Here is a 24,360-nt window from a genome sequence, read left to right as displayed (position 1 = left end):
AATACGAATTTGGAGGTACATTAGCGCTCCATTAAATGGGTAACTTAAAAGGAAATTTAAGTGGAAACTTACGAGACTTTTCAGAATACCACCCCTGATGAATGGTCAAATTATGTACAGAGATGGTTATAAAAATGTTAGACTTATAACCAATAATTATACGTTGATTTTTCTATGCTGCTAGTCTACAATGTAGAAACACGCTAATAAGTCTCTGTTAATTCAGTTGCTATTCATTGTCTTCCCTTTCTTTTTGAGAAGGGGTAGGGGGTTATTAGTTCATGAAACTGGTTCGTGTGTTTCTAAAGTCCTGTGCCTTTGGCAGGGTGCTACATAACTTTTAAGAAGCACTTGCCCAGTCGGGCAAGTAAATTTTCAAATAGTTTGAATATACTTGCCCCAAAATCTATTTCACTTGCCTGAAAAAAATACTTGAATTTTTTTTTACCTCTTGAAAAGAAAGTTTTGCAGTTTTATAAACCATTTACCTTTTTCTCTCTATCTGACATGAACTGATCTACAATGTACAATGTACCTGCCATGACTAAAATTAGGGTCAATATCATAGCATATCAACTCTAATTTTGGTCACTCTACTGTGAGAATTTTGCTTGCCCAATTCGGGCAAGTAGTTTTGGTCTTTTCTTCGAACACTTGCCCGACTCTAACTTTTACTTGCCCCGGGCAATCGGGCAAGTGCTTATGTAGCACCCTGATTTGGGATTAACTGTGTTGGTTAAAGAGAAATGCCAGTAGTTGCAGTAAACACTGATTTCATGAGAAAGTCTGTAAAACCAGGCTTAATTGTCAGTATATCATCGAGGATCTAGATCTGGTACAGTGACATAAACTGAACTTTGTGAAATCTTGAAATCTACGCTGAAAAATGTTCACACTGAAGATCACCAACACAGATAGGCACACGTGGGACAGTGTATTATTATTGCTGGAATAAAGACCCGACAGAAGTGACCGAATCCGCGCTTATTTTGCGTATTTCTCTGCAATTACACAATTTCTTCCAGAATCCTTTGGCACATATTTTTTATTCATACAAACAGACACTTGGGTGGTCATTATATTAGATTCTGTAAAAAGTCATTTTGCGATCGTTACCAAAGCTGGAATTTATCTTTAAGGGTGGACTAATCATTATTTTTCATACTACATTACATTGCTGTTTCACAGTAGATAATTCCAACAAATAACTCCTGTACCATACATGTACACTAAGTTTCCATTTTCTTTTATGAGAAGAAAAGTCAATTATAAGAAACACAAGATCTAAAATTTCATGTGGGATATTATCTTACTGCTATCAAGTGGCAGTAAAAATAGTGTCAAGTTGAAAGAGTGCCAAATTACCTGCATATGTTTTATTGTAGAGTCAAGTTACAGCATGTTGTGGTTGACCCCCAGAACATATGTTTTACACTTTTTCTTGTTACATTTGTGTCTGAAGGTTTATTTTCGTTTGGTCCAATGCCAATTCGTCCAATTGCCAACTTGTCTACTATCATTTGGTCTACCATCAGCCCATCCACATGTTTTAATTGTCAATGTTATTGGAAATTCGTCCAATTGCCAACTTGTCTACTATCATTTGGTCTACCATCAGCCCATCCACATGTTTTAATTGTCAATGTTAATGGAAATTCGTCCAATTGCCAACTTGTCTACTATCATTTGGTCTACCATCAGCCCATCCACATGTTTTAATTGTCAATGTTAATGGAAATTCGTCCAATTGCCAACTTGTCTACTATCATTTGGTCTACCATCAGCCCATCCACATGTTTTAATTGTCAATGTTAATGGAAATTGAACAACAATGAAAACATACTATACAGAGTGAGAATGGCAGGGTTAAAATACTTTTAATTTAGGAACTTTGGAAGGTAAACTTTCCTTTGTATGACATCTAAAACAATAAGATGTAAAAAAAAGTACAAAGTATGTGAGATAGACAGCTTTTATGAATTCCAATGATGCTTGAAAGTTTCAATATTATTATTTGTTATCTCTATTATCACCACTGCACCATTTTAACTACATGTAGTATTGTACATGTATGTTGATAAACCAAAGCAGTTGTGACAGAGAAGGAAATATGAAATGTGAAGTACCCCCTCACCTGGTTGATATTAGAAAGTTCTTGCTGCTTGGACTCATATCACCCGTTCTCTTGTTTAAAATTGATGTTAACCCTGACAAAAAGTTTGTTGCAAAAAAACCTGAAAAATAATGAAAAAATATTGGTGAAGGTTTGAGTAAAATCCATTAAAAAGAATAATAAAATTGTTTGAATTTTAAGTTTTTGATTTGGATGTCATACATGTATACTTGTAAGCAACTGCCCCATATGTTATGTAATATAAAATGCATAAATTTTGTGATGACCAAACTTTTTATCCTTTCAGGAGTGGGTGTAAAATAATTTGTTGATATTCTGAAGGTACAATAAAACCCATTTTAAATATTTGAGAAAATGAAATTTCATCGATTTTTTTTTAATCCATGAAACACGGGAAGCTGCTCGCATACATGTATGAGGTCACAATTCCAAAAATGAAAATTCAAATAACTTTTTAAATCTGAAATGGATTTTCCTCAAACCTTCACCAATATTTTTTGTTATTATTATTTTTTTTGTCAGGATGAGCTTCCCCTTTAAGATGGTCATGTTTAATTTGTTAAGGGGTTGGGTCTTTTGCAGTTTGAGTTTTTTATAATGTCATTGTTTTTATGTAGTGCTCGTCATTTTTATGTGACTTGAGGCCACAGACTTTGTTTTTTTGTTTTGATAATCATTTTTTTGGCATTCTCCTCTCTTTATTCTGTCTTCAAATTACCCTCTCCCCTGTCACTCTGCCTATTTTTTTTCTCTCTCTCTATCTGCCACTCTGTCTTTCTTTCTCCTTTTTCCTAAATTCTACATGTTGGAAGGACTTCCATCTTTTCTTACAAAGAGTTATGATTGATCCAATCAACTCTATGGAAATCCATCCATGTCATAATATTGTTAACATGAATTTTGCAAAATATCCTTTTTTGTAAACAAATGAGAACACACCAAATTGTCAAGAAATCAATTCAGATATCAGATATTCAGATATTCAAATTTTATTGTCATGCTCAAAATAAAAATTACATTGGCACAAAAATCATATTCTGGCTGTTGGTGAACAAAGAACAATATATAACATATAATAAATAATTACAAAAATAATGGCATTAAATAATATACAAAGCAAAAAAATAACACAAAGACCTAATACTAACCCAGAACAAAATAATATGGATACATTTATATTTAGAAATTTTTCTTGAATAAACATGTATGATGGTGGGCCCCAAGTCTGCGCACCTAACAATTTGAGTTAAGATTTAACCTGAATTTCTACTTATTTCACAAAATCTTTAAATTTATAATGTTTCTTACATTATTAGGAGGAAGTGTACCAACTTTCTCCTTAAAAAATGAAAGAAAATATAAGATTTTCTTGAAAAAACCTTGGGGAGTCATTTTCAGATTGAAAAAAAAATGATACCCCATGTCTGTGCACGCATTTGCACACGATTCAGGGATTTTGATGAGAAAGGCTGCATTTTGAGGCCGTCACACGAAATGCCCTAAATTAATTATTTTTCCACCATTTTGAGTCAGATTTTTTAATGAATACCTGTCTATGTATTGCATGTTAAAGTTCGTGCTTGTGTATCTTCTTTTACTAGAATCGTGCAGATACGCGAGTGCGCAGAATTGGGGGAACTTGCCATACATGTATTTTACATGATGACTCTGCTGGCTTTCAATAGTTGCGATTGATTGAATCAATCTCGACTCTTTGTAAGATTGGCCCCAGGTCTTGCTCACTATAATCTGCCCTACACCCCACTTTACAAATGCATATTCTGTCCCACTCTCACTCTCATCTTCTATTCTCCCCCCCCCCCCTCCTCCTTCATGCACTTTTTGTCTCCTTTTCTCTTTATTGTTTCTCATGCACAGTTTATACCATGGTCACATTTGTTCTACGGCAGCCGTACGGCGGGTCGAAAACAGCCGTTTTATCAATTTTTATTCAAACCACCTATATGTAGTTGGACAAAATATGTTTAAATGGCTCTTTTCGACTCGCCGTACGGCCACTGTAGAACAAATGTGACCATGGCATTAGGGTTGTCCTGTCTGGTATTATGTGTTGCAAGACATACAGTACAAACCCTAACAGGGCCTCAATAGGGAGATCACATTTCTTGAATGCAGATGAATCCATCGGGAATCTGCATGAATAATGCACTAAGCTTGCTTTACACCCACTCGACATAAATTGTGATTGTATGTAAGGAGAGACGTTGATCTTACATTTTCAGGCTTTATGTTTAGAAAGTACACATGATGTACATGTAGTGGAGAATAGTCTGAGAATACCCATAAACGTACGGTACTACTAATGGTTGATTGCTTTAGAACCATAAGGGCATGAAAGCTCAGTCAGTAGAGCGGGGGTTTCGGATTCCGGTGACCCAGGTTCAATTCCCAAATGGTGCGCTAGTGCCCTTTGGTAAGGCATTTATCCTCATTACCAGGTTCTTCGGAGAGGACCTTAAGCCGTTGGTCCCCTGGTTGCTTGCTCACAGGCATTAGTGCTTTCTTACCAGTCACGTAAAAAAAAAAACTCGGTATAACCTAGAATGGTTGCCTGCTTTGAGAACCATAATAGGGTTTGGTACTACTAATGGTTGACTGCTTTACAACCATAAGGACACGAATGGTTGCCTAGCTGTTTTGAGAACCATAAGGGTTTGGTACTACTAATGGTTGACTGCTTTAGAACCATAAGGGCACGAATGGTTGCCTGCTTTAGAACCATAAGGGTACGATGCTACTAATGGTTGACTGCTTTAGAACCATAAGGACACGAATGGTTGCCTAGCTGTTTTGAGAACCATAAGGGTTTGGTACTACTAATGGTTGAGTGCTTTAGAACCATATGGGCACGAATGGTTGCCTGCTTTAGAACCATAAGGGTACGATGCTACTAATTGTTGACTGCTTGAGAACCATAAGGGCACAAATGGTTGCCTGCTTTAGAACCATAAGGGTACAATGCTACTAATGGTTGACTGCTTGAGAACCATAAGGGCACGAATGGTTGCCTGCTCTAGAACCATAAGGGGTGCTACTAATGGTTGACTGCTTTAGAACCATAAGGCACTAATGACTGTAACTCATATCTCTTTTGCCTGGTAGAATTTTGCATAGAAAACACAATATTCTTTCTATTTCACTTTATCCCTGCAAGAAGTTTGTGGGTAATTACATTGTGTTTACCATCAATGGCATGAACTTTTATAGGACCCAGCCCCCTTGTCAATTTTTTGTGGGCCTCATTTCCATGAGAGTTCATCATAATTAACTGGAATAAAAATGCATTTTGTAAATTACTTGCAATATATGATGTGTGATTTCAATTTGTGCAGGCCTATCAAATATTTATTTCATTTTGTTTCCTCCGCTAGGCTCGCAATTTTATTACATCTTTGGTTATTGGTCCGTGTAATGTGATTTTTCTTGTCTTCGTAAAGTACATACATTTCTGTTGCATGTAGTGTGCAGGACTGTAGTGTAGGAGTGTACATTTTTATGGTGTGCTTTTTTGCCTTCATCTATATTTCAGTATGCTTGTATCTCTACACATAAAGGCGACCGCACACCTTACGGTTGGTCTGCGACCCGATTTCAGAATAAAATGCAGTAGAATTTGATGATAATAATGAGACTTGGAATATCTTACTGTGTAATGTTATAAATCATCGTATGAATACCTACATGTATGTTCAAATCTGTGACTATGCTATCATCTTTCTAGTCATAATGACATCCTAGCAGTCGTACGATTGGCTACGATTTGAAACTAATTTGGCCTTTACTCCAAAATAAAGGCTTGCAATTTTTCTAAATGGTTATATTAGTATTCTTTCAATTAAATTCAACCTCAAATCATTAAATGATATGTTCCATTCACATTTTCAGAAAATGAGCAAAATGCGATTTGTTCCAAAATCGGATCACGAACAGTCGTAAGGTGTGCGGTGGCCTTAAGTCTTTGGTCCCTGGAGACAGGAATCAACATTTGAATAAATAATATGAAAGCGATTTAAACACATTTTCATGGTATTGAATTTCTGTGTGGCTGATGGATTTTGAGAAAATTATTTGAAATAGCCAGGTACAAAAGAATAAAATCTGGATTTGTGCATTAAGTAAGGATATTCTTTGTGCCTTTCCAGTAATCCTGATTCATTACTACACAGTAATAAAGAATATACAACATTATTAATGTACAATGTAAAACGGTATCCATGGTTTACACAAATCAATCTTAAATTTACTTAATACATTATTTTCATAAGCTACAAGTAGTTGCGGAAATATATTAAAATTTTATTGTTTGTTGTTCATTTATCTATCATTTTGTTTTTAATTGATTATTGATCAAGAAATTTTTTCTTTGAAAAAAAACTGACAAAACTTCAGCTGTACTATAGACCTGAAGTAGAGTTTAAGCAAAGCTGCTCCCCCAAAAATCAAGAGAGCTAAGATATTACTAAGAGTGCAGCCTGTATGGAGAATTTTATTGTTATTAATATTAATGTTATCATAATTAGGAGTAGTAGTAGTAGTATCATCATTGTCATCATTTTCATCGCCATCACCTTTATAATTTTCAAGAAAATAAATTCATAACATGCCAGACAAAAATGACACACTAAAGGGGAACTCAGGGCTGAAAATAATCATATTTACATGTAAATATATCTAAAATTCACTTACATACGTAGGAAAATGCTGAAAATTTAATCAAAATAGGGTAACAAATAATACAGTTATTGAATTTTAAAATTTAGCAATATTGATATTTATGGAGTTATGAATATTCATTAGGTGGGCTGATGATGTCACTTCTCCACTTTCCTTTTTATTATTTTATTGCATGAAATCATAAATATTTCATTTTTTCATACATGTGTGAATTGTATTTCATGTATAATAAAATTATGTTGCAGCAATGAATATCTAATGCATTAAATCTGCTGTAATCCAATTTTTTAAGTTCTTTGAGAAAAAAATAAATAATCATTTCATGTAATAAAATACAAAAGAACAATTGGGGATATGACATCATCAGTTTGCTCATTGAATATTCATGAAGACATGCCCAGAACTGTTTCACCAAAATAATGCAAATCTTTAAAATGCCATAACTTTATTATTCCTTGTCCGATTTTGATTTGATTTTTTTTTGTCTGATTTTCCTTTAATCTGTTCAAATCAAATTGTTTTCAGCCTGGAGTAGTCCCTACCCCTTTAAATTCCAGGATTTTGAAATCAGATATACCGGCTCCATCCTTTAAAATTCTCCTAAAACCCATTAAATCAGATGTGTGGATGAGACGATGGAATGGCGCTAGGAAAGTAATCAATATTAAGTAACTCTCCGTATACACTATACAATGTGCATCTCCGTGTGTATGGGGAGAGTGCTGGATGGTGCACGCAGTGAGGCATTCCTTTTTTTTCCCGCCATTTCATCCGTCGTCTGCACACATGGCCATATGGGATGAAGGTGTTGGTCATGTGCTAGTTTTTACGGGAAAGGATGCGCCAGGTACCTGAGAAATTTCACCCATCCAACCAGGAGGTGCTCGTTTGCATCTAGTGGATGTCTTCTTTCAGTGCTTTCTTGGTAGATGATAGTGGTGTCTCACGGGTGATGCTTCCTAACATCTGTTAGAATTGGCTTCGCTGAAAAAGCTTTGCTTGAAGTTGATGAGAGGGTGCTGAGGATAGAGGGATTCTTCAAGGTTTGCGGATGTGAGGCGAACTGATACCGGAGTTTACCAAGAAGCTTTGATGTATTTAGTGACTCTCTTTAGTGTTCGAATTGTTTGGATGTGACAGCCGTTGTCTTCATTTATAGTATTACTCAGCTACACCTTCTTGACTTCATCTTTGTGTTTGAATTGGCTTCACTCTAAAGCTTTGTAAGTTACCTTTATGAGTTGCACTCTACTACTGTGGTGCTCAGTTGTGACTTTCCCTCCTAGAAGTGCAGAGGTTGGCCAAAGTGGTGCCAAAGCAGAATCAATGAGCCTTCTCTTCTTTGATAGGCTGATGATGCAAATAAAGTACTCCTGTCTTGGGAACTGTTTGAACTGCGAACATACATAGACAAAACACCCTGTGAGTTGAAACATACTGCAGAATTGGGTCATAGAAGCATTTCCTTAATAGCCAGATTGAATAGTTCTTGAGCATAAACATTTCGCCCTTGGACTCTTTGGTTGGGCTGAGATATTCTTTAACTGAAGAAAGTTTGCGGTGACGTTGTTTGAGAGCAAGATGACGGCCGAAACTCTTTACCTGTGTAACTTCCGCGTGTCTGTGGATGGGGAGTGGTTATGCCTTCGAGAGCTTGGTGATCTTAACATGTCCCCCCAGCTACAGTCCCCTGCCGAAGAAGGTAAATCAGAAAGAATCTTATTCAAAATCAGAGATTTTATTTAAACTCATTGATTACAGGAGAATTGGGCTCTCTTTTATGGAAGCCTATTTTAAAAGAAGTTTCCCAAATTCAGTTGTGAGCATATTTATTACATGAAGGTGCAGGGAAGTGTGAGTTCCTCCCACTTGAAAGCATTCCACAGTTAAAATGAAATCCATGTCATTTTCACCGAATATTGCACAGTTACTTTAGCACCTAAATATTCATATACAAAAATTAACATGGGTTCATGTGCTTGATTTTTTATATCGAGTGTTAAAGTTCACCCATTTGAAAGGTCTCGAGAAATAAGCAATAACAATAATTTTGCACTTTTAGACCCCACGAGATCACAATGTTGAGTTTATACCTCTATTGCTCAGTCAACATTAATCTAAATATAATTTCCCCAAATTTACATTATACATGTAATCTGTATAATCTGTATTTGTCACAAAAAGATTTTGATTTTCTTGTGTACAAAAAGCTAACAAGGAGTTTTATAACACCATTGGATGGTAAAGATAAAATAATAGTCATTTTTATGCAGTAGGTCCCGGAATGCGAAAGGTGTTGATAATGTTTAGAATGTCGTATCTAGTGAAAAGCGAGTATAATCTACTCAAGTCTGATCATATTTTTGCAAGTTTTGATCAACTTGATCAACATTGGATCAAGTTACATGTTTTTTTGTTATAAGTAAGGAATCCATTGAAAAAAAAAGACAAAAGTAAATTCGAGAAAGAGAACTAAGAGACTCTAAGTTCCTTGGAAATTAATTCATTGTCAAATATGGTTGTATTTTTTAATGACATTTATCAAGCAGTTAATAGATTTATTGTGAAAGGAGGGTAAGAAGGAGCTAGATTGAGAAACAGAAAAAAAAAGTGCATCTAGGCAGACCAGGGGCCCCATCTTACAGAGAGCTGCTATTGATCTGATCAATCGCAACTATGGAAAGCCAGAAAACTCAACATATAAAATGCATGTGTGTTAAAAAAAAATCTAGATATGAATGTATATCCATGAATTCATTGATTTCTTGACAATTTAGTGTGTGCTCCTTTGTTTACAAAGGACATTTTGCAAATTTCCTGCAGAAAAAATTATGACACTGATGGATTTCCATAGAGTTGCTATTGATTGGATCAATCTTAACTCTTTGTAAGACGGGGCCCAGTATGTACATACAGGGCAGATATTAATAGTGGGAGGAGATACAGAGAAGAAGAGAAAAACAGACACAAATTAAAATAGAGAGAGGCAGAAGGTGTTTTCATACTGAAGGTGAAGTGGAGTTGCTCTGGAGTAACCCGAAGTAACTACGGATTGAGTTGATACACTTGACCGACATTACACCCTGACATTACACCCCCTTTCAAACAGGCAAACTCTGCAGCGGTGTATCGGCAGTCGTTTCCATGGTTTCCAAGTGAGTTCACGCCATATGTGTGGCCCGCACAATCTCCCCTATGTGGAAATTAATGAATTTACAGGTGAGATAGGCGATACCACATTTCCTGTGCGGACTAACTTCATTTGTAACCCCTCTTCTTGTAGTAGGTTGAGTACTCTGCTTTGAATCTGGATCGAAATAATTCTAGAAATTTCATACTGCCCTCCAAAGTGGAGTAACTCCTTCTGGATTCCGGAGTAACTCCACTTTGGCTGTCAGTATGAAAGTGGTAAGAGAGAGAGAGGGAGAGAGAGCTTGGGAGAGGGGAAACGGACTCAGATGCTTTGGCAAGATAGTAGATGCATGTTGTATTTAGATATAAAGTAAAGCATAAATGTTGATTGTAAGATGTAAAAGATGAATGAAATCAATGCATAAGTTCATGTAGATGATTAGGATTGATGATTGATGCGTAGAAAAGATGAAATAAACAGAGAAAAATACTGATGGCTTGACTGCAAGGGATAATAATGGAAGACAGAGAGAGATAGAGAGTGATAATTTTGAAATTCTTCACCCATTGCACACAACAACAGAGAATATATTGCAAGGTACAGGATGAATCCAAAATTAATGTGGAAAAGTAGAAATACATGCATGAAACGTGCAATATTTGACCTTCATGATTCGAAACATTACCCTTGGCTATTCAGCTAATCTAGAGGAGTGCCTCGCGCTCGGCTCCGTCAATTTACTCCCAGACAATGCATCAAATGCAGAAAACCGGACCCAATAATTTATTAGGATCATTTGGGATGCATGAGGGGGGAAGAGTATGTTGCCATGGTAACCCATCCATCAAGTTGTGACATCATCAAGGGAGAAGAGGGGGAAATGAGGAACGGCAAGAGGGAAAATGTTAAAGGCACCTCACATTCTGCATTCATTATCTTTTGATTTAGATAACCATCTAAACATGTACCGTAAACTTGAAAGCTGCTAAATCACAGCCAGCACATTAATACATTTATGTAATCAATATATTTTGTGTTTGGTACAAATACATATACATGTGTTTATGAAAATCACTACATTCTTTAAAATTGAAGTAATGTTGCTAATAGTGCTTATATAAACCTTTTACATGTAGTTTTGAATGTTCAATTTAATTCTGTACCATGATTGATGTACCGTAAAGTAAAGTGATGTATACCCCTTTTTCCTGAATCTGAGATGTTATAGGGCCATGCTTTCGCATGAATAATACTTTATAAATAAGCTACTGAAATCTTGGCATTTGATTAGCTGAAAGTTAAGTTATCTTTTAAGATCACAAAAAAATTAACTGAATGAGGCAACCTCTTTTATAATGTACTTTCATGCACTATTTTGACAGTAAGAGCACATGATTGCCGTAACAAGGTTTTGCAATTAGGTTGTGACTTCGGACCTCCCTTTGAGGATGTTATTCATTCATAAAACCTGCGCTTTTGTCATTTACAAGCAAATCTTATTGGTTATGAGTAGATGAGATAGAATGACGGTGTTTGATTGTCAATTCTGACGATAAGGTGGATGTTCTGAGGGGTCACAGATATTTTTCGTCCTCTTTCTGAAGGGCAGAAATTTTCTGTAGTCGTACAGTACATGCATACATCCATGTCTATATGTATACCAACTACTTTATCTTTTATTCTATGGGGCAATTTCATAAAATGATCAACCTTTTTTTATGTCTGACCCCCATTTTTCTCAATTCTTACTTCACTTCATTAACTGACCTAGTCATGGCCCTTTTAGAACATTTCAGACTGTCAAAAGAACCAGAAATCAGAGACAGAAAATTTCATGAAGTTCCCACATATAGGGGGTCTGACGTACATATTTTATGGAATTGCCCTATGGCAAGTCTTGTTAGAAACTTGTCGCTCTTAATGTTATTACAGTATATGACAGTACCAATGTCAGTACACATTGATAATGTATGGATGTACAATATACATCATCAATTTATAGCTAAATCAGAGGATTTATCATGATTCACATACTTGATTAAAGTACATGTATCATATAAGATCTCTTTCATCCCTCATGAGTAATATCATAATTATAATTACAGTTAGGTGAATTAGAAAATTTATCAAAATTTAAATAGCAAAGGGAAGAAAGCCTTTATACCCCTATGTGTGATTGTTCTACAGCATGATAGATTTAGTGAGTGATTTCAGTCAACTAGAGAAGCTATTTATAAATATTCATAGTCCTGGGACGCAAGGGACCATTTCATGCAACCCGAAAGTGCGTTCCTTTAACAACCAAGAGAGTGGCCAGTGAGACATTAACTATAAGACATGGTCGCCACTGACGCCCTGCCATGCCACGACTCTGAGGCCTCGTTTGAGGGGAGAGACCGCTCATCGGAAATTCACACACATCATCCGTAGCATGTACCCTCCCATGTCCGAATGTTCTCCATATGTTCACTGACATTTGTACAAATGAATATATGAAATGTACATTTGTATTGAATGTATAACACCATTTCAAATCATGTCAATGCCACTTGATCCCAACAGGAGGGATAGGGATAATCTGAGTGATTTGCATATCTCTGATTTAATGATTTTTAAAAATGTTTTTCCTATTTTTCTCTGTTCACTGGACTACCCTGCTACAGTTAGTTTTGATGGCACTATTAACAGACATAAACTAAAACCATATGAAGTACTCACTTTATTATATCAAAATGAGAATTATATTAATGAATTATGAACAAATTTTTCCTGCATGTAACATTGGACATTTTGTTTGTCTATTTATCCCCTATTTAATGATTTCTCCATCCGAACATTGTGTACAAATTTAGCCATTTTAAGACAAAATGATGATACATTGACTAACTTAACAAAATATGCATACAAATATATTTTCCCCAGTAAAATCAGCAGACAGAATTCCCTCTCCTCATACTAATATACATACTGTACATGTCCGTGTACTTCTTTGAATTGATCAATGTCAGCGCTAATTGGTTTTTCCCAAGGGCGCACCCCGGTGATATGCAAAGCATTATCAAATCAAAATCATCTCCTCTGTGTCGGGAGACTTCAATAAGCTTTAGGGTTTAAATGTAGACTGGTGATGAGGAGAGTTTAGACTGTAAGCTTCCATTTGTTGTTTAGTGATTTCATATCTTCATATGATAGCGTAATATATAATGTTTTCATTGAAATTGAAATAAAAATGATGTTTATGGTAAAAAAGGTGATGATGATGATTGATGATGATAATGGCGGTGGTGGTGGTAGTAGTGGTGGTCATGGTTGTGATGGTGATGATGATGACGATGACGATGATGATGATGGTGACGGTGATGGTGGTGATGATGATGATGATGATGATGATAATAGTTATAATAAAGTTGACGATGTAGATGATGGTGATGATGAGGATGATGATGATGATGATAATGATGGTAGTGGTGGTGGTGGTGATGAAGAAGATGATGATGATGATGATGGTGTTGGTGATGATAGCGATGATGATGGTGATAGCGATGATGATGGTGTTGGTGATGGTGATGATAGTGATGATGATGATGATGATGATATTGGTGATCATAATGATCAATGACAAAGTTACATGTAACAATAGTACTGGTGGTACTAGTAATTAGGTTTAAGTGGTGATGGTGGCGTTGGTGGTGATAGTGATGGTGGCTTTGGTGGTGATAGTGGTGGTGCTGATGGTGTTGATAGTGATGATGGCTTTGGTGGTGATAGTGGTGGTGCTGATGGTGGTGATAGTGGTGGTGTTGGCGGCTTTGGTGATAACAACAACGATGATAATGGTGCCAGTAATAATCATTGAATGTTGTGATTTTTGTATGGATTTATAAAAAAATAGAATTACAATAGATGATAGCATTGAGGAAAAAGTTTAAAAGTGGAAAAAGAGTCATACTGCACAGACACCACCAAAGCTGTCAAATATCCCAGAGAACTCTTTCAAATGAAGAAAGAAAATGCTCTTCATAGAAAGCAATGATCCAAGAATTATTGATCATTCAAATTCATCCCCAAATTTTCAGAGAATCAGGGAGAGGAACCTTAAACATCAGTACCCTGGAGTTGTTTTTCATGTTGTCTGTCACCTGCCACATTTACAATGAATCTCCACTGAAAGCGGAGGGGGGCCTCGGCCGAGGTAGAAACGTCACATGATGCTACGTTGCTCAAAATTCATGAGATGCACGAATGTTCCCATATGGTGTGCACTCCAAGAATATCATGCGGTTGCTCACCTAAAGGGCGTTTTCTTTTCTGCTCATTTGTTTTGCATTTTAATTCATATGAAAATGTGATTTCAGGATCTTGGAAGATTGTATGTTTTAACCGAGTAGAAATGTGTGATTGTCAGTATGTAGATCACACTCTGTCTCTGTGCAAATGTCACCATATGGTAGCCTGAGAATGCAATGTTTAAATGAGCATGTATTTACAAAATTTAAAGGGTAGTATATTTTTTCATGAATATTGGTCATTTTAAGTCACACTGAGTCAATCAATTTTTATTTTTCATGCATTGTAATTTTCAAACTTGTACAGAATTAAAACAAATGCCCTATACAAAATTAATAACTAATCGTCCTAACGCAGAGAGGCTATTTATCATCTCTTAGAGATGATGATTACTTTCTTAATTATAAACTCATGTTTTGTGCACGTATGTAATCTAAAAATTAAAAGGCATCTGGGGAAAATAATAAATTCAGAGATATTTTTCTCTTCTGCATTATTGTGTTTGTTGAAATATGGTTATTGGAAGGTATTTAAGTGTGGGAATCCAAACAAAGAAATAAATTGTTTGAAATAGACAAAAAAGTGAAAAATCAGAGAAGCAGATGTGAAAGTTTCAACGAAATTGGACTATGAAAGATATTGATTTGTAAAATTTCCAAAAATATGCAATGATATTACATCTTAATTATAATTTCTTTATCATTTGAAGTATGAGATTATACAAAAAATGTATATTTTTGCCCCTTTACATATATCTCACATGTTAGTGTCATCAAGAATCCAGTGTTGATGGAAAGAGCCAATCTTCTCAACGTTGCTAAGCTGTGTATCAAGACTTTGTGGTCCAGTGGTTAGAGCATTGGACTCATAATCGCAAGGTTGTGAGTTCGAATCCCAACTCTGCCATTGTCTCCACTTTGATAAAAAGGCCCAAGAGTGATATCTGTTGTCTATAACAACAGCCGCTATGACTGATTAACCTAGACGTAAAATGTTTCCTAGGTAATTGTTTATATACCAGCTTGGCGTTTACCAGCAAAATGCTGTCCTGCCAAGTTCCTACGGGAGTTACCAGAAACAAAACAGAATCACCAATGGAAGACTCCAGGATACTAGATGATATAACATGTACAAACAATCTTTATAATTTGAAGTATTGGGATATAAATCATTTTAAAATTCTCTTTTCTTTGTATATTTTCAGATGACAGTGTCATCAAGAATCCTGTGTTGGTTGAAAGAGCCAATCTTCTCAACGTTGCTAAGCTGTGTATCAAGACTTTGATAGAATCAGCAATGGAGGAAGCTAGGATACTGGATGATGAGTATGTCCCTCTTCAACAGTTCTTTGTCGTCATGGAGCATGTCATGAATCATGGGGTCAAAGGTCAGTGGTAGCCTGATTAAGGGTCAAGGTTTTCTCATTTGCAAATCATTGAGTTGTGCATATAAGTGTTTTTTAAGAATAAGAGAAACTTTATAAATTATAACTTCCTTATTTTCCATCCGATTTTGATGAAAATTTTCAGCGTTATGCTTGTTAAATTTTTCTCTATTGATTCAAATCAACATATTTCTGGGATGGGCTCGACCTTTAAAATAAACTTCTTTGTTCTTGACCATGACTAGGCAAGTTCTGCCAACTTTTTTTTTTCTTGTTTAATTTTCTAGAAATTAATGGGATCAGGTAATGTTTTAATCTTTATGCAACATACAGTTTCCATTTTTAGCTCATCCGGCTCGAAGGGCAAGATGAGCTTATGCCGTGGCGTATCGTCCATCGTCTGTCGTCCGTCCACAATTTCAAAATGTTACTACTTCGCCATTTCAAGTCCGATTTCAGTTCTGTTTGCTTTATATGATAGCACTAGGTAGGGCATTCAAATTTTGACCAGAACAATTTTTATGCTAATTTATGTGAAATTAATTTATGCATATTTTTAAAAATTCACATAAAATGCTTTTTCTTCTTTATTTGTTGACCGATTTTGATTTTTTTCATCTATCTGGTAGAGCTTCATGAGGTTCACCAATCTTGTACACAGAATTTTGAAATTTTTAATAGAACAATTTTTATGCTAATTTATTCAAAATGAATTTATTCATGTTTTTAAAATTTCACATAAAATGCTTTTTCTTCTTTAATTGTTGACCAATTTTAAGTTTTTTTTCCATCCTGTAGAACTTTATAAGGTTCATCAAACTTCTACACAGATTTTTGACATTTTCAGTAGAAAATTATTTATGCTAATTTATGCAAAATTTATTCAAAAATCACAGAAAATTCCTCTTCTTTATTTGTTGAAAGATTTTGATTTTTTTCTTCCATCTGGTGAAGCTGCATGAGGTTCACCAAACTTGTACACAAAATTTTGAAATTTTGTCTGGAAAATTATTTATTCTAATTTATGCAAAATTTACTCATATATATCAAAAAAATGTTTTTTCTTCTTCATTTGTTGATCAATTTCAGTTTTGTTTGCTTTATATGATACATTAGCTCGAGGTGGTGATACAAAAATTTAAACATAGAATTTTGCAACTCATTGAATCTGCTATTTGTTCATATATTTTCAAAACTCACAAAAATTGCTTATTTGTTGATTGATTTTAGTTATTTTTGTTCCATCTCAGAGCTACATTAGGTTCACCAAGGTTCTACACAGAGTTAAGAAACTTTGACTAGATAATAATTAGTACTTAATTCATATGAAATTTATTCATAGATCACAAAAAATGCTTCTATGTCATTTCTTCATCAATTTCAATTCTATATCCTCAATTTATGTCACCAATATAATTCACTATAGTGTCAACTGGGCTGAAATTAAAATTGTGTTAAATTGTGTTGCGAGATGTCGGATGAGCTCCACATCATTGATGTGCTAGTTTATTACTGTTTCGATGAATTGTGGACAGATTTCTGAAAATACAGGCCAAGATAGATGCAATACACCTAAAGGGGTGTTGTAAAAAATAGCTGCAGTCAATTGGAAATCTCAGATGGAAATTTAGCAATTGATAGATCAATTTTAACTAAAATAAATCAATTGATATTTGTTTTGATGCAAGAAGCAAACAATCTATCTTTTGTAAATTACAATAAAATGTGCATGAGTTTCATTGGACTGTGGTACCTATCAATCATTGAAAGTTTTTTGCAAACACCATTAGAAGTGTAGCTTGCTGGTAAGCGACATGCATATACAATGGAGCTCAATTTGAATTTGATTTTAATCTGTTTTTCGTTCAATCAAACAACAATATTGTGGTTCATTGAAACATTTCTAGGTAAGAAGACATTCCTGGAGAAGAAACGTTCGTTCTGGAACGCTGTGGAATCATTGGAGAAATCCCTTCCAGACTTCTCAGAAATCATTGACAGTGTGAGGAATCTTCCTGGAATCAAGTAAGTTTCTTTCATCAGCTTTCCTACAAAGTACCATAGGAATGTTGATAGATTCATTGAAAAATCTATGCAATTCAATTCACTCGAGAAGGGTAATAATATACAAATAATGAAGGTTTACGAGTGCAATGGACTTCATGAGGTGAAAGATGAAATGATCCACCGAATGAAGTATTCTGTCCATTGCACGAATGAAAATTTTGATGCATGAAAACATGCTCATGCAGTGTGAGTTTGGTCTTTTGATTGTTACATCATTATAATTTAAGCACTGCTGGTGCCTGCAGCTGCAGTCTCGGTGCGCGCGTGCAATGGATCCAAAACTGCATGATGAACGTATCCAAAATTGCACGGTTGATGATGTCATTGCAAAATGGGCTGAATGAATGATATCAAACAACCAATCAAATCACAAGGATCTATCTAGGTGTCATATGATAACATATTATGTTATGCAGGGCCCGCTGGGAGAGCAGTTTCCTAACTGAAGTGGCTACCCTTGGTAAATAAAACATTATTACTATTACCATTTTATCGTCTACAGTGTAGAAATTTTTTTGTTCACATTTTACCAAAAAAGATGTGTTTACATCAATGTTATATGAATGACATTGATTACTTATATAAATTGTATGTAATCATATAGGATGACATAAAGACAAACAAAATACTCTAGGATAATATTATCATTGAAAATATAGACTTGTGAATGATTAAGCAAAGATGATTGTCGGGAAGAAAAGAAGAAAAGAAAATTGAGATGGTGACCTGTAGGAGACTGAGCCTGCATTCACGCATATGCAGGCTGGGGACTGTGGAAAATGCAAGTTATACATGTTCATTTATTTAGCCAGTCTCCATTGATGAACATCAAATTATCTCAACAATGTTGATATAATATTTTCTATGATTTACACATTTTGAAATATACACGTATGTTCCAGATGTAAGCATTCACCTCAGAAATCACATTGAATACACCATGTAAATTTCTCTATAATAATTCAATATACTTATCTTTGTGTCACAAATCAAAATTTTACACAATTAGCTCATCTGAAAAAGTAACCCTTCTACGTTTAAGTTATCCATTGACTTAAGATTCATCGGTTATGATATTGATACAAGAATCACACTGTTCCAAACACTTATCCACAAGTTAATAATGACAGACAGGCAAATAGAAAAAGCTGAATTCATAGATGCTTTCTTTTGAATTGCTCAGGTATTATTGCAGATGTGAAACGGGCATAAGACAATACAGGGGCCCATTCTCAGAAAGAGAAACTCAAAATGTAAAAAATCAATCAAAAGATCGAAATACACACTTCTGATTGGTTGAAGATCAAGTTGCAATTGATTTCTGGAGTTGTGTTTGATTATAACTCTTTGTGCAACTGGCCCCCAGAAGAGGGTTGATTCCATCCAACTAATTACTCCAATATTCATTAAAGTTTGATCAGACTGGAATTAGGAAGGTGCATTTTTCATGCCACTTGTCATTAGAGCATCATCAATAACAACTCACTACTGATATGATATTGCATTAGGGCATTCATCAAATTCCTATCAAGCTTGTTTTGACGGTGATCAGTTGGGAAATTACTCTTTAATTACTTTGAGAAAATGAGCAGTCTTGACTTTTTCTTACTTCTAGAGTCAGGTCTTTATTACAGACGATTGAAGTAAGCTAGTGAATATCATCTCTCTCACTGCTTTTATTCGCTGGCATATAAAAGCCTTCATGTTTAAAATGATTAAAGAAGAATATTAATTGTTTGCTGTTGAAGTACATGTAGATGTACTTCACAGCTTTTTTTCTGTGTTTTCTCTTATATTCTCTTTTAGTTTTTGTTTATATGGAAATATATTGAGAGTGTATATATGTTTAAGTTATTGCCTTAAATTTGGTTGTTTAAATGCTGGCAATGTCATCATAGAAGATCCTTTTCTGTATACTTTCTTTAATAAAAGAAATCAAAGTCTCTGGTTCAGCAACATGTGAAAATGCTGAATATATATAACAGATTAATTGAAAAAAAATGTATTTTGTGCTTTAAAAATGTGTGCTATTGCTACATTAGCTTTCATTTATAAGAAAATAACACAACCAGAGATATAGAACCTAATGCTTTTACATTATTATTATATTGCATAAATTATTTAAATTCATAATGCATCACTATAAATTTTGTTTTCCTTTTTTTCATTTACTAGAACTAGTTTAGGGAGAGGAAGAGCTTGGTTGAGACTGGCGATGATGCAGAAGAAATTAGCTGATTATTTCAAGGCACTCATTGAATCCAAACACTTATTAAGGTGAGTGAAGCACAAAGGGAAAGGACATACAGGGCTAGCGCTGCAGAAAAGCATTTACACATGAATTAAATCAAAGATGCTACTAGGGGAAGATCGGACAGTACATAGACCGCGTAATGAAACGCTCGGGAAGAGCGCCCCACAGCGTTGAGTAAGTAGCAACCTTTCTTTAATACCTTTGCATATTGCGAGATGGTTGTGTATGAAACATATGAGAGAAATGGTGAAGGGTTGAAGGAATAGACCCTTTACATTTTAACATTTTATTTCGTCAATTTTTTTTCTTAAATTAAAGATGACTATATTTCAGAGGTTTCTGGGTAATTAAAGGTGGAATTATTCCCATGCACCACCCTTGAGCCCTCTCCGAAATCCCCTTTCTCATTTCCCCCATACCTGTATGTTTTATACACAGCTGCGTGCCGATGTGCCATGGCTTATTAACTCAACGCTGTTGGCGCCCTTCCCCAGGAGCATATTTCAGACTTTTGTAGTATCTTTGATTAAATGCAGTAAAGTAATAACCAATGAAGGTCATTGTATGCATATATTGTGTATAAAATGATTGACCAGTAACTGGGTTAGTAATTAATCAGTTTTGTTTCAAAATTTAATTGTTTGACAATGTTTGTTTTACTGGCCTTATGTTTTCGTTAAATTCTCGTTTAAAATATAATCAAGTTTGCAGCCCTGCACTAGTTGATCGCGTAATTAAGCAACTTCTTCATAGCATTCAATGAATGGTAAATGCATTTTGAATAGCAATTAGTTAATATAGTTGTGGTTCCTTGTATGGGGTCAGAATTTTTTTATTAGATATCTTCAAAACAAAATATTTTGTCAACCTTGCACTGAATTATCTTGTCTTTATACAAGTATAAAAAAGAGGACATATTCTTGTGTATTAATGTTAGTGGATCAATGATGAAAGTCTTCTTAATCTTGCATTCTCTGTTACAGGACCAAAGCTATGGAATCAACTGCCTATCCAATTACGCCAAATTTCATCAACAGAAACATTCAAGTCCCAGTTGAAAACTTATTTAATCATTAAAACAGTTTCTCTTTTTTTTGTTTCTATTGTTGTTGTGTTTTGTGTTTATTTTCCTTGAAGCGCCATCAGCACCGACATTTGGACCTGTGCACTATATAAGTTGCCACCATTATTATTATTAATCTTTCAGTGAATGGTACGAGCCCACAGCTTTAGTAATGGAAGAGGAAGCCATGGTCATCGCCGGTCTCCTCGTCGGCCTCAACGCCATCGACTGTAACTTCTGTCTAAAGGGCGATGACCTCGACTCCGCACCATCAGTCATTGACTTCAGCATGTACTTTAAAGATGGCAACTACCTTGATAAACCTATGGAAGCTTCGTCTGGATCCCCAACGTAAGATTACACATATGGGACAGTAGTTGCAATAGCTTGAATTCAATTGCAAAAGAAAGACATAAATGTATGTACGCAATTGGAAAATGTGACATAAACTGAACTGAACATAGCCAAAATAAAAAGGAAGGATGAAATGAACAAAAAAAATAATTAACAATTTTCATGCCTCTTATTTCTCTTTAAGTGGAATAAATTTCATACTGTAATGGCATCTTTCAGGATCACCAACATGAAATTGAACATATTGGACTGAAACTGAAATACACATATGGACAGCCATGGCACATTCCCATTGATATTTTTTGCCTTAATTTCTCTTTGATGACAAGAAAAAAAAACAAGTTTCATGCTATTTCAGTGGTATCATACTTGAGTGAAGGGCTTTTATTTGTAAGGAAAATGCAATCAAATTCTAGATGCATGTTTGGATGAAAATAAATAGGTTGTGACTTATTAGAGTTGCCTTAACATCTGATATTGTGCCCCATCATGCAATATATATTATTATCACCCGTATCAGACATCTGAGCTGGTCATTTACAAAACCGTATTGCCCTAGATTCATAAATATCGGGAAGGGATAGGTATATTATTTGTATTTTCCTCGGTCTCAATGCGCATATTTACTTTGCATGCAGAGACGACGCAAAATATACCTTTGTATTTTCCCTGGTCTCACATCCGGGCATTTGAGGATGCGTATAAAGAGATACGCTTCATAAGGATCTGCGCGCCAACAACATACGTCATAATAAAGACATCACTGGATCCAAGCGCTTGCAAGTGCGTCATAATGGTAAAGTGCAGAGCCTATTAATACAAAATATAACTATTTTAAAAAGAAATTTCACCATTATCACGATTTTTGCTCTAGATATCTGATTTGGATGATAATAAAAATATTGACTGGCTCTTCTTTCGGGGAACATCAAATTTATTGCCCTTAAATGACCCATATTGCCCTCGTCTAAACACTCGGGCCAATATGATTCTTTTGCTGGCAATATATTTGATGTTCCCCTCAAGGCCAGTCAATATTATATAATTATATCCTCATATATATAATGCACTGTCTTGCTATTGATCCGATCAAGCACAACTATGGGATGCCATCTATGCCAACATCTAAAATGCATATTTAAATATTTTTTTTATAGATCAGGGGCCCGTTGCAGAAAGGGTTGCAATCAATCGCAACTCTAAAAGTCATGCGCAACTTTATTTTCAACCAATTAAAAGCGCGCATTTTGGACTTGCGATTGATTTTTTGGCTTGCGTTTAAATGCAACTCTTTCTGCAACGGGCCCCTGATGTATATTCATGAATTGCTTGTTGTCTCAACGATTCAGTGTGCTCCTCTTTGGTAAAGGACATTGTGCAAATTCCAAGTAGGAAAAATATGACATTTACGGGGGCCCGTTGCATAAAACTTTTTACGTGAGAAAACTCAGGTTGTTTTTTACCGGAGTTTTTGCCCTGTGTTAAAGTCAATGGAAGAAATCAGACTAACCTTAGTTTTCTGTTTTTACCAGAGTTTTCTCAGGTAAAAAGATTTATGCAACAGGCCCATAGTTTTCATTATATATAGTTGAAGTTAATCAGATTAATCACAACGCTCTGTAAGACGAGACCCCATAGGCGGGGGGGGGGACCTGTTCCTTCCCTAAATTTGAGGGGGGGTTGTTGTTGTTGATAACCCTTTTTTTTTTCCTTTTTTTGCTTGTTTCCTGCTTCCCCCCCTAAAATGTTTGCAGTCCCCCCAAATTTTTTTTAGATTGATGACCTTTTTTGTCAAATTTTTTACCTGTGTCCATCCCAAAATTTCAGGTGTACCCCCCCCCCTAAATTTTTTTTGCTTCCGCGGCCAATGCGAGACCCTAGATGTACTTCCAAGCCATGTGATTATATCTGTTTATAAAAACAAAGATTTTTTTCAAAAACTGTCCATATTGTTTTGCTCTCACATCATTTAACTATTTCATTTCATGGGATGATTATATACAGAGTGCCAACAGAGGTCAACCTTGCCACGTTGCTTGACCAGAAGAACTATCTTGAAGAGCACAATCGTCACCTGACCTCTCAGATATCGGGGCTTCACGCACGCATCAAGGCTTTGGAAGATTCTAATGCTAGTATGAAAGGAGAGGTAAGGTGTCGATGCAATGCAATTAGTCCCACAGGCACAATGATTGAAAAAAATGTTTACTGAGTGACGTATAAAAGAATGAAATATGAAAAGTATGACAATGCGTAAGGAGAAAAGTAACAAATGTTTGAAATGGGGAAAATACACCGCAGTGATATCAAACTAGTTAGTGAGGAATATATATACAAAAGAGAGTGTCCAAAGTATAAAACAGGAAAAAAAGCAGAATAGAAATAAATGCATGAATTTGGGGGGATATATCATCCTGGGTGAGAGAACTTGAAAAAGTGTACAGCTCTGGATTTAATCATATCTGTAATAAATAAGAGAAAGGATAAGATGAATCAAATGGAAGATTTGATTCATCTTATCGTATAGTTACAGTATATACCCATATTGCCTTTAAAACTTAAACCTGAAAGTAAATTCTAATTCAACATTATGGCCCGTATTCTGAACTTGGGTTTAAATTAAAGGTACCCGGTAAATGAAAGTAGTTGCAGTAAAACACTTATTTCGTGAGAAAGTCTGTAAAACCAAGGTTAAGTATGACTATATCATCGTGTATCTAGATTTGGTAGAGTTACATAAACATATGTGAAATCATAAAATCTAAGCTGAAATACAATAACACTAAAGATCGCCAACACAGATAGGCACACGTGGGACAGTGTATTATTATTGCTGGAATAAAGACCTGACGGAAGTGACCGAATCCGCTCTTATTTTGCTTGTTTCTCAGCAATTACACAATTTCTTCCAGAATCCTTTGGCACATATTTTTCATTCATACAAACAGACACTTGGGTGGTCATTATATTAGATTCTATAAAAAGTCAT

The 24,360-nt window shown here is 35.2% G+C and overlaps 1 protein-coding gene across 2 annotated transcripts in view; it reads left to right on the top strand.

The window, feature by feature from the left end:
- Window positions 1–24,360, top strand: part of LOC121431972 (RUN and FYVE domain-containing protein 2-like) — a 45,319-nt gene that overhangs the window by 5,570 nt on the left and 15,389 nt on the right. The window contains exons 1-6 of one of the 2 annotated variants that reach the window (XM_041629771.1): window positions 7,613–8,531; window positions 15,454–15,636; window positions 17,541–17,658; window positions 19,876–19,977; window positions 21,162–21,368; window positions 23,376–23,520. In XM_041629771.1, the coding sequence (XP_041485705.1) occupies window positions 8,411–8,531; window positions 15,454–15,636; window positions 17,541–17,658; window positions 19,876–19,977; window positions 21,162–21,368; window positions 23,376–23,520 (876 nt within the window). In that variant the 5' untranslated portion in view covers window positions 7,613–8,410. Of the gene's footprint in view, window positions 1–7,612; window positions 8,532–15,453; window positions 15,637–17,540; window positions 17,659–19,875; window positions 19,978–21,161; window positions 21,369–23,375; window positions 23,521–24,360 lie in introns of those variants that run through there. The other variant, XM_041629770.1, reaches the window with a different exon arrangement.

This window comes from Lytechinus variegatus, chromosome 18 (genome assembly GCF_018143015.1).
Source record: "Lytechinus variegatus isolate NC3 chromosome 18, Lvar_3.0, whole genome shotgun sequence".
Classification (NCBI taxonomy): Eukaryota; Metazoa; Echinodermata; class Echinoidea; order Temnopleuroida; family Toxopneustidae; genus Lytechinus; species Lytechinus variegatus.
This window is presented reverse-complemented; position numbering and strand designations above follow the sequence as displayed.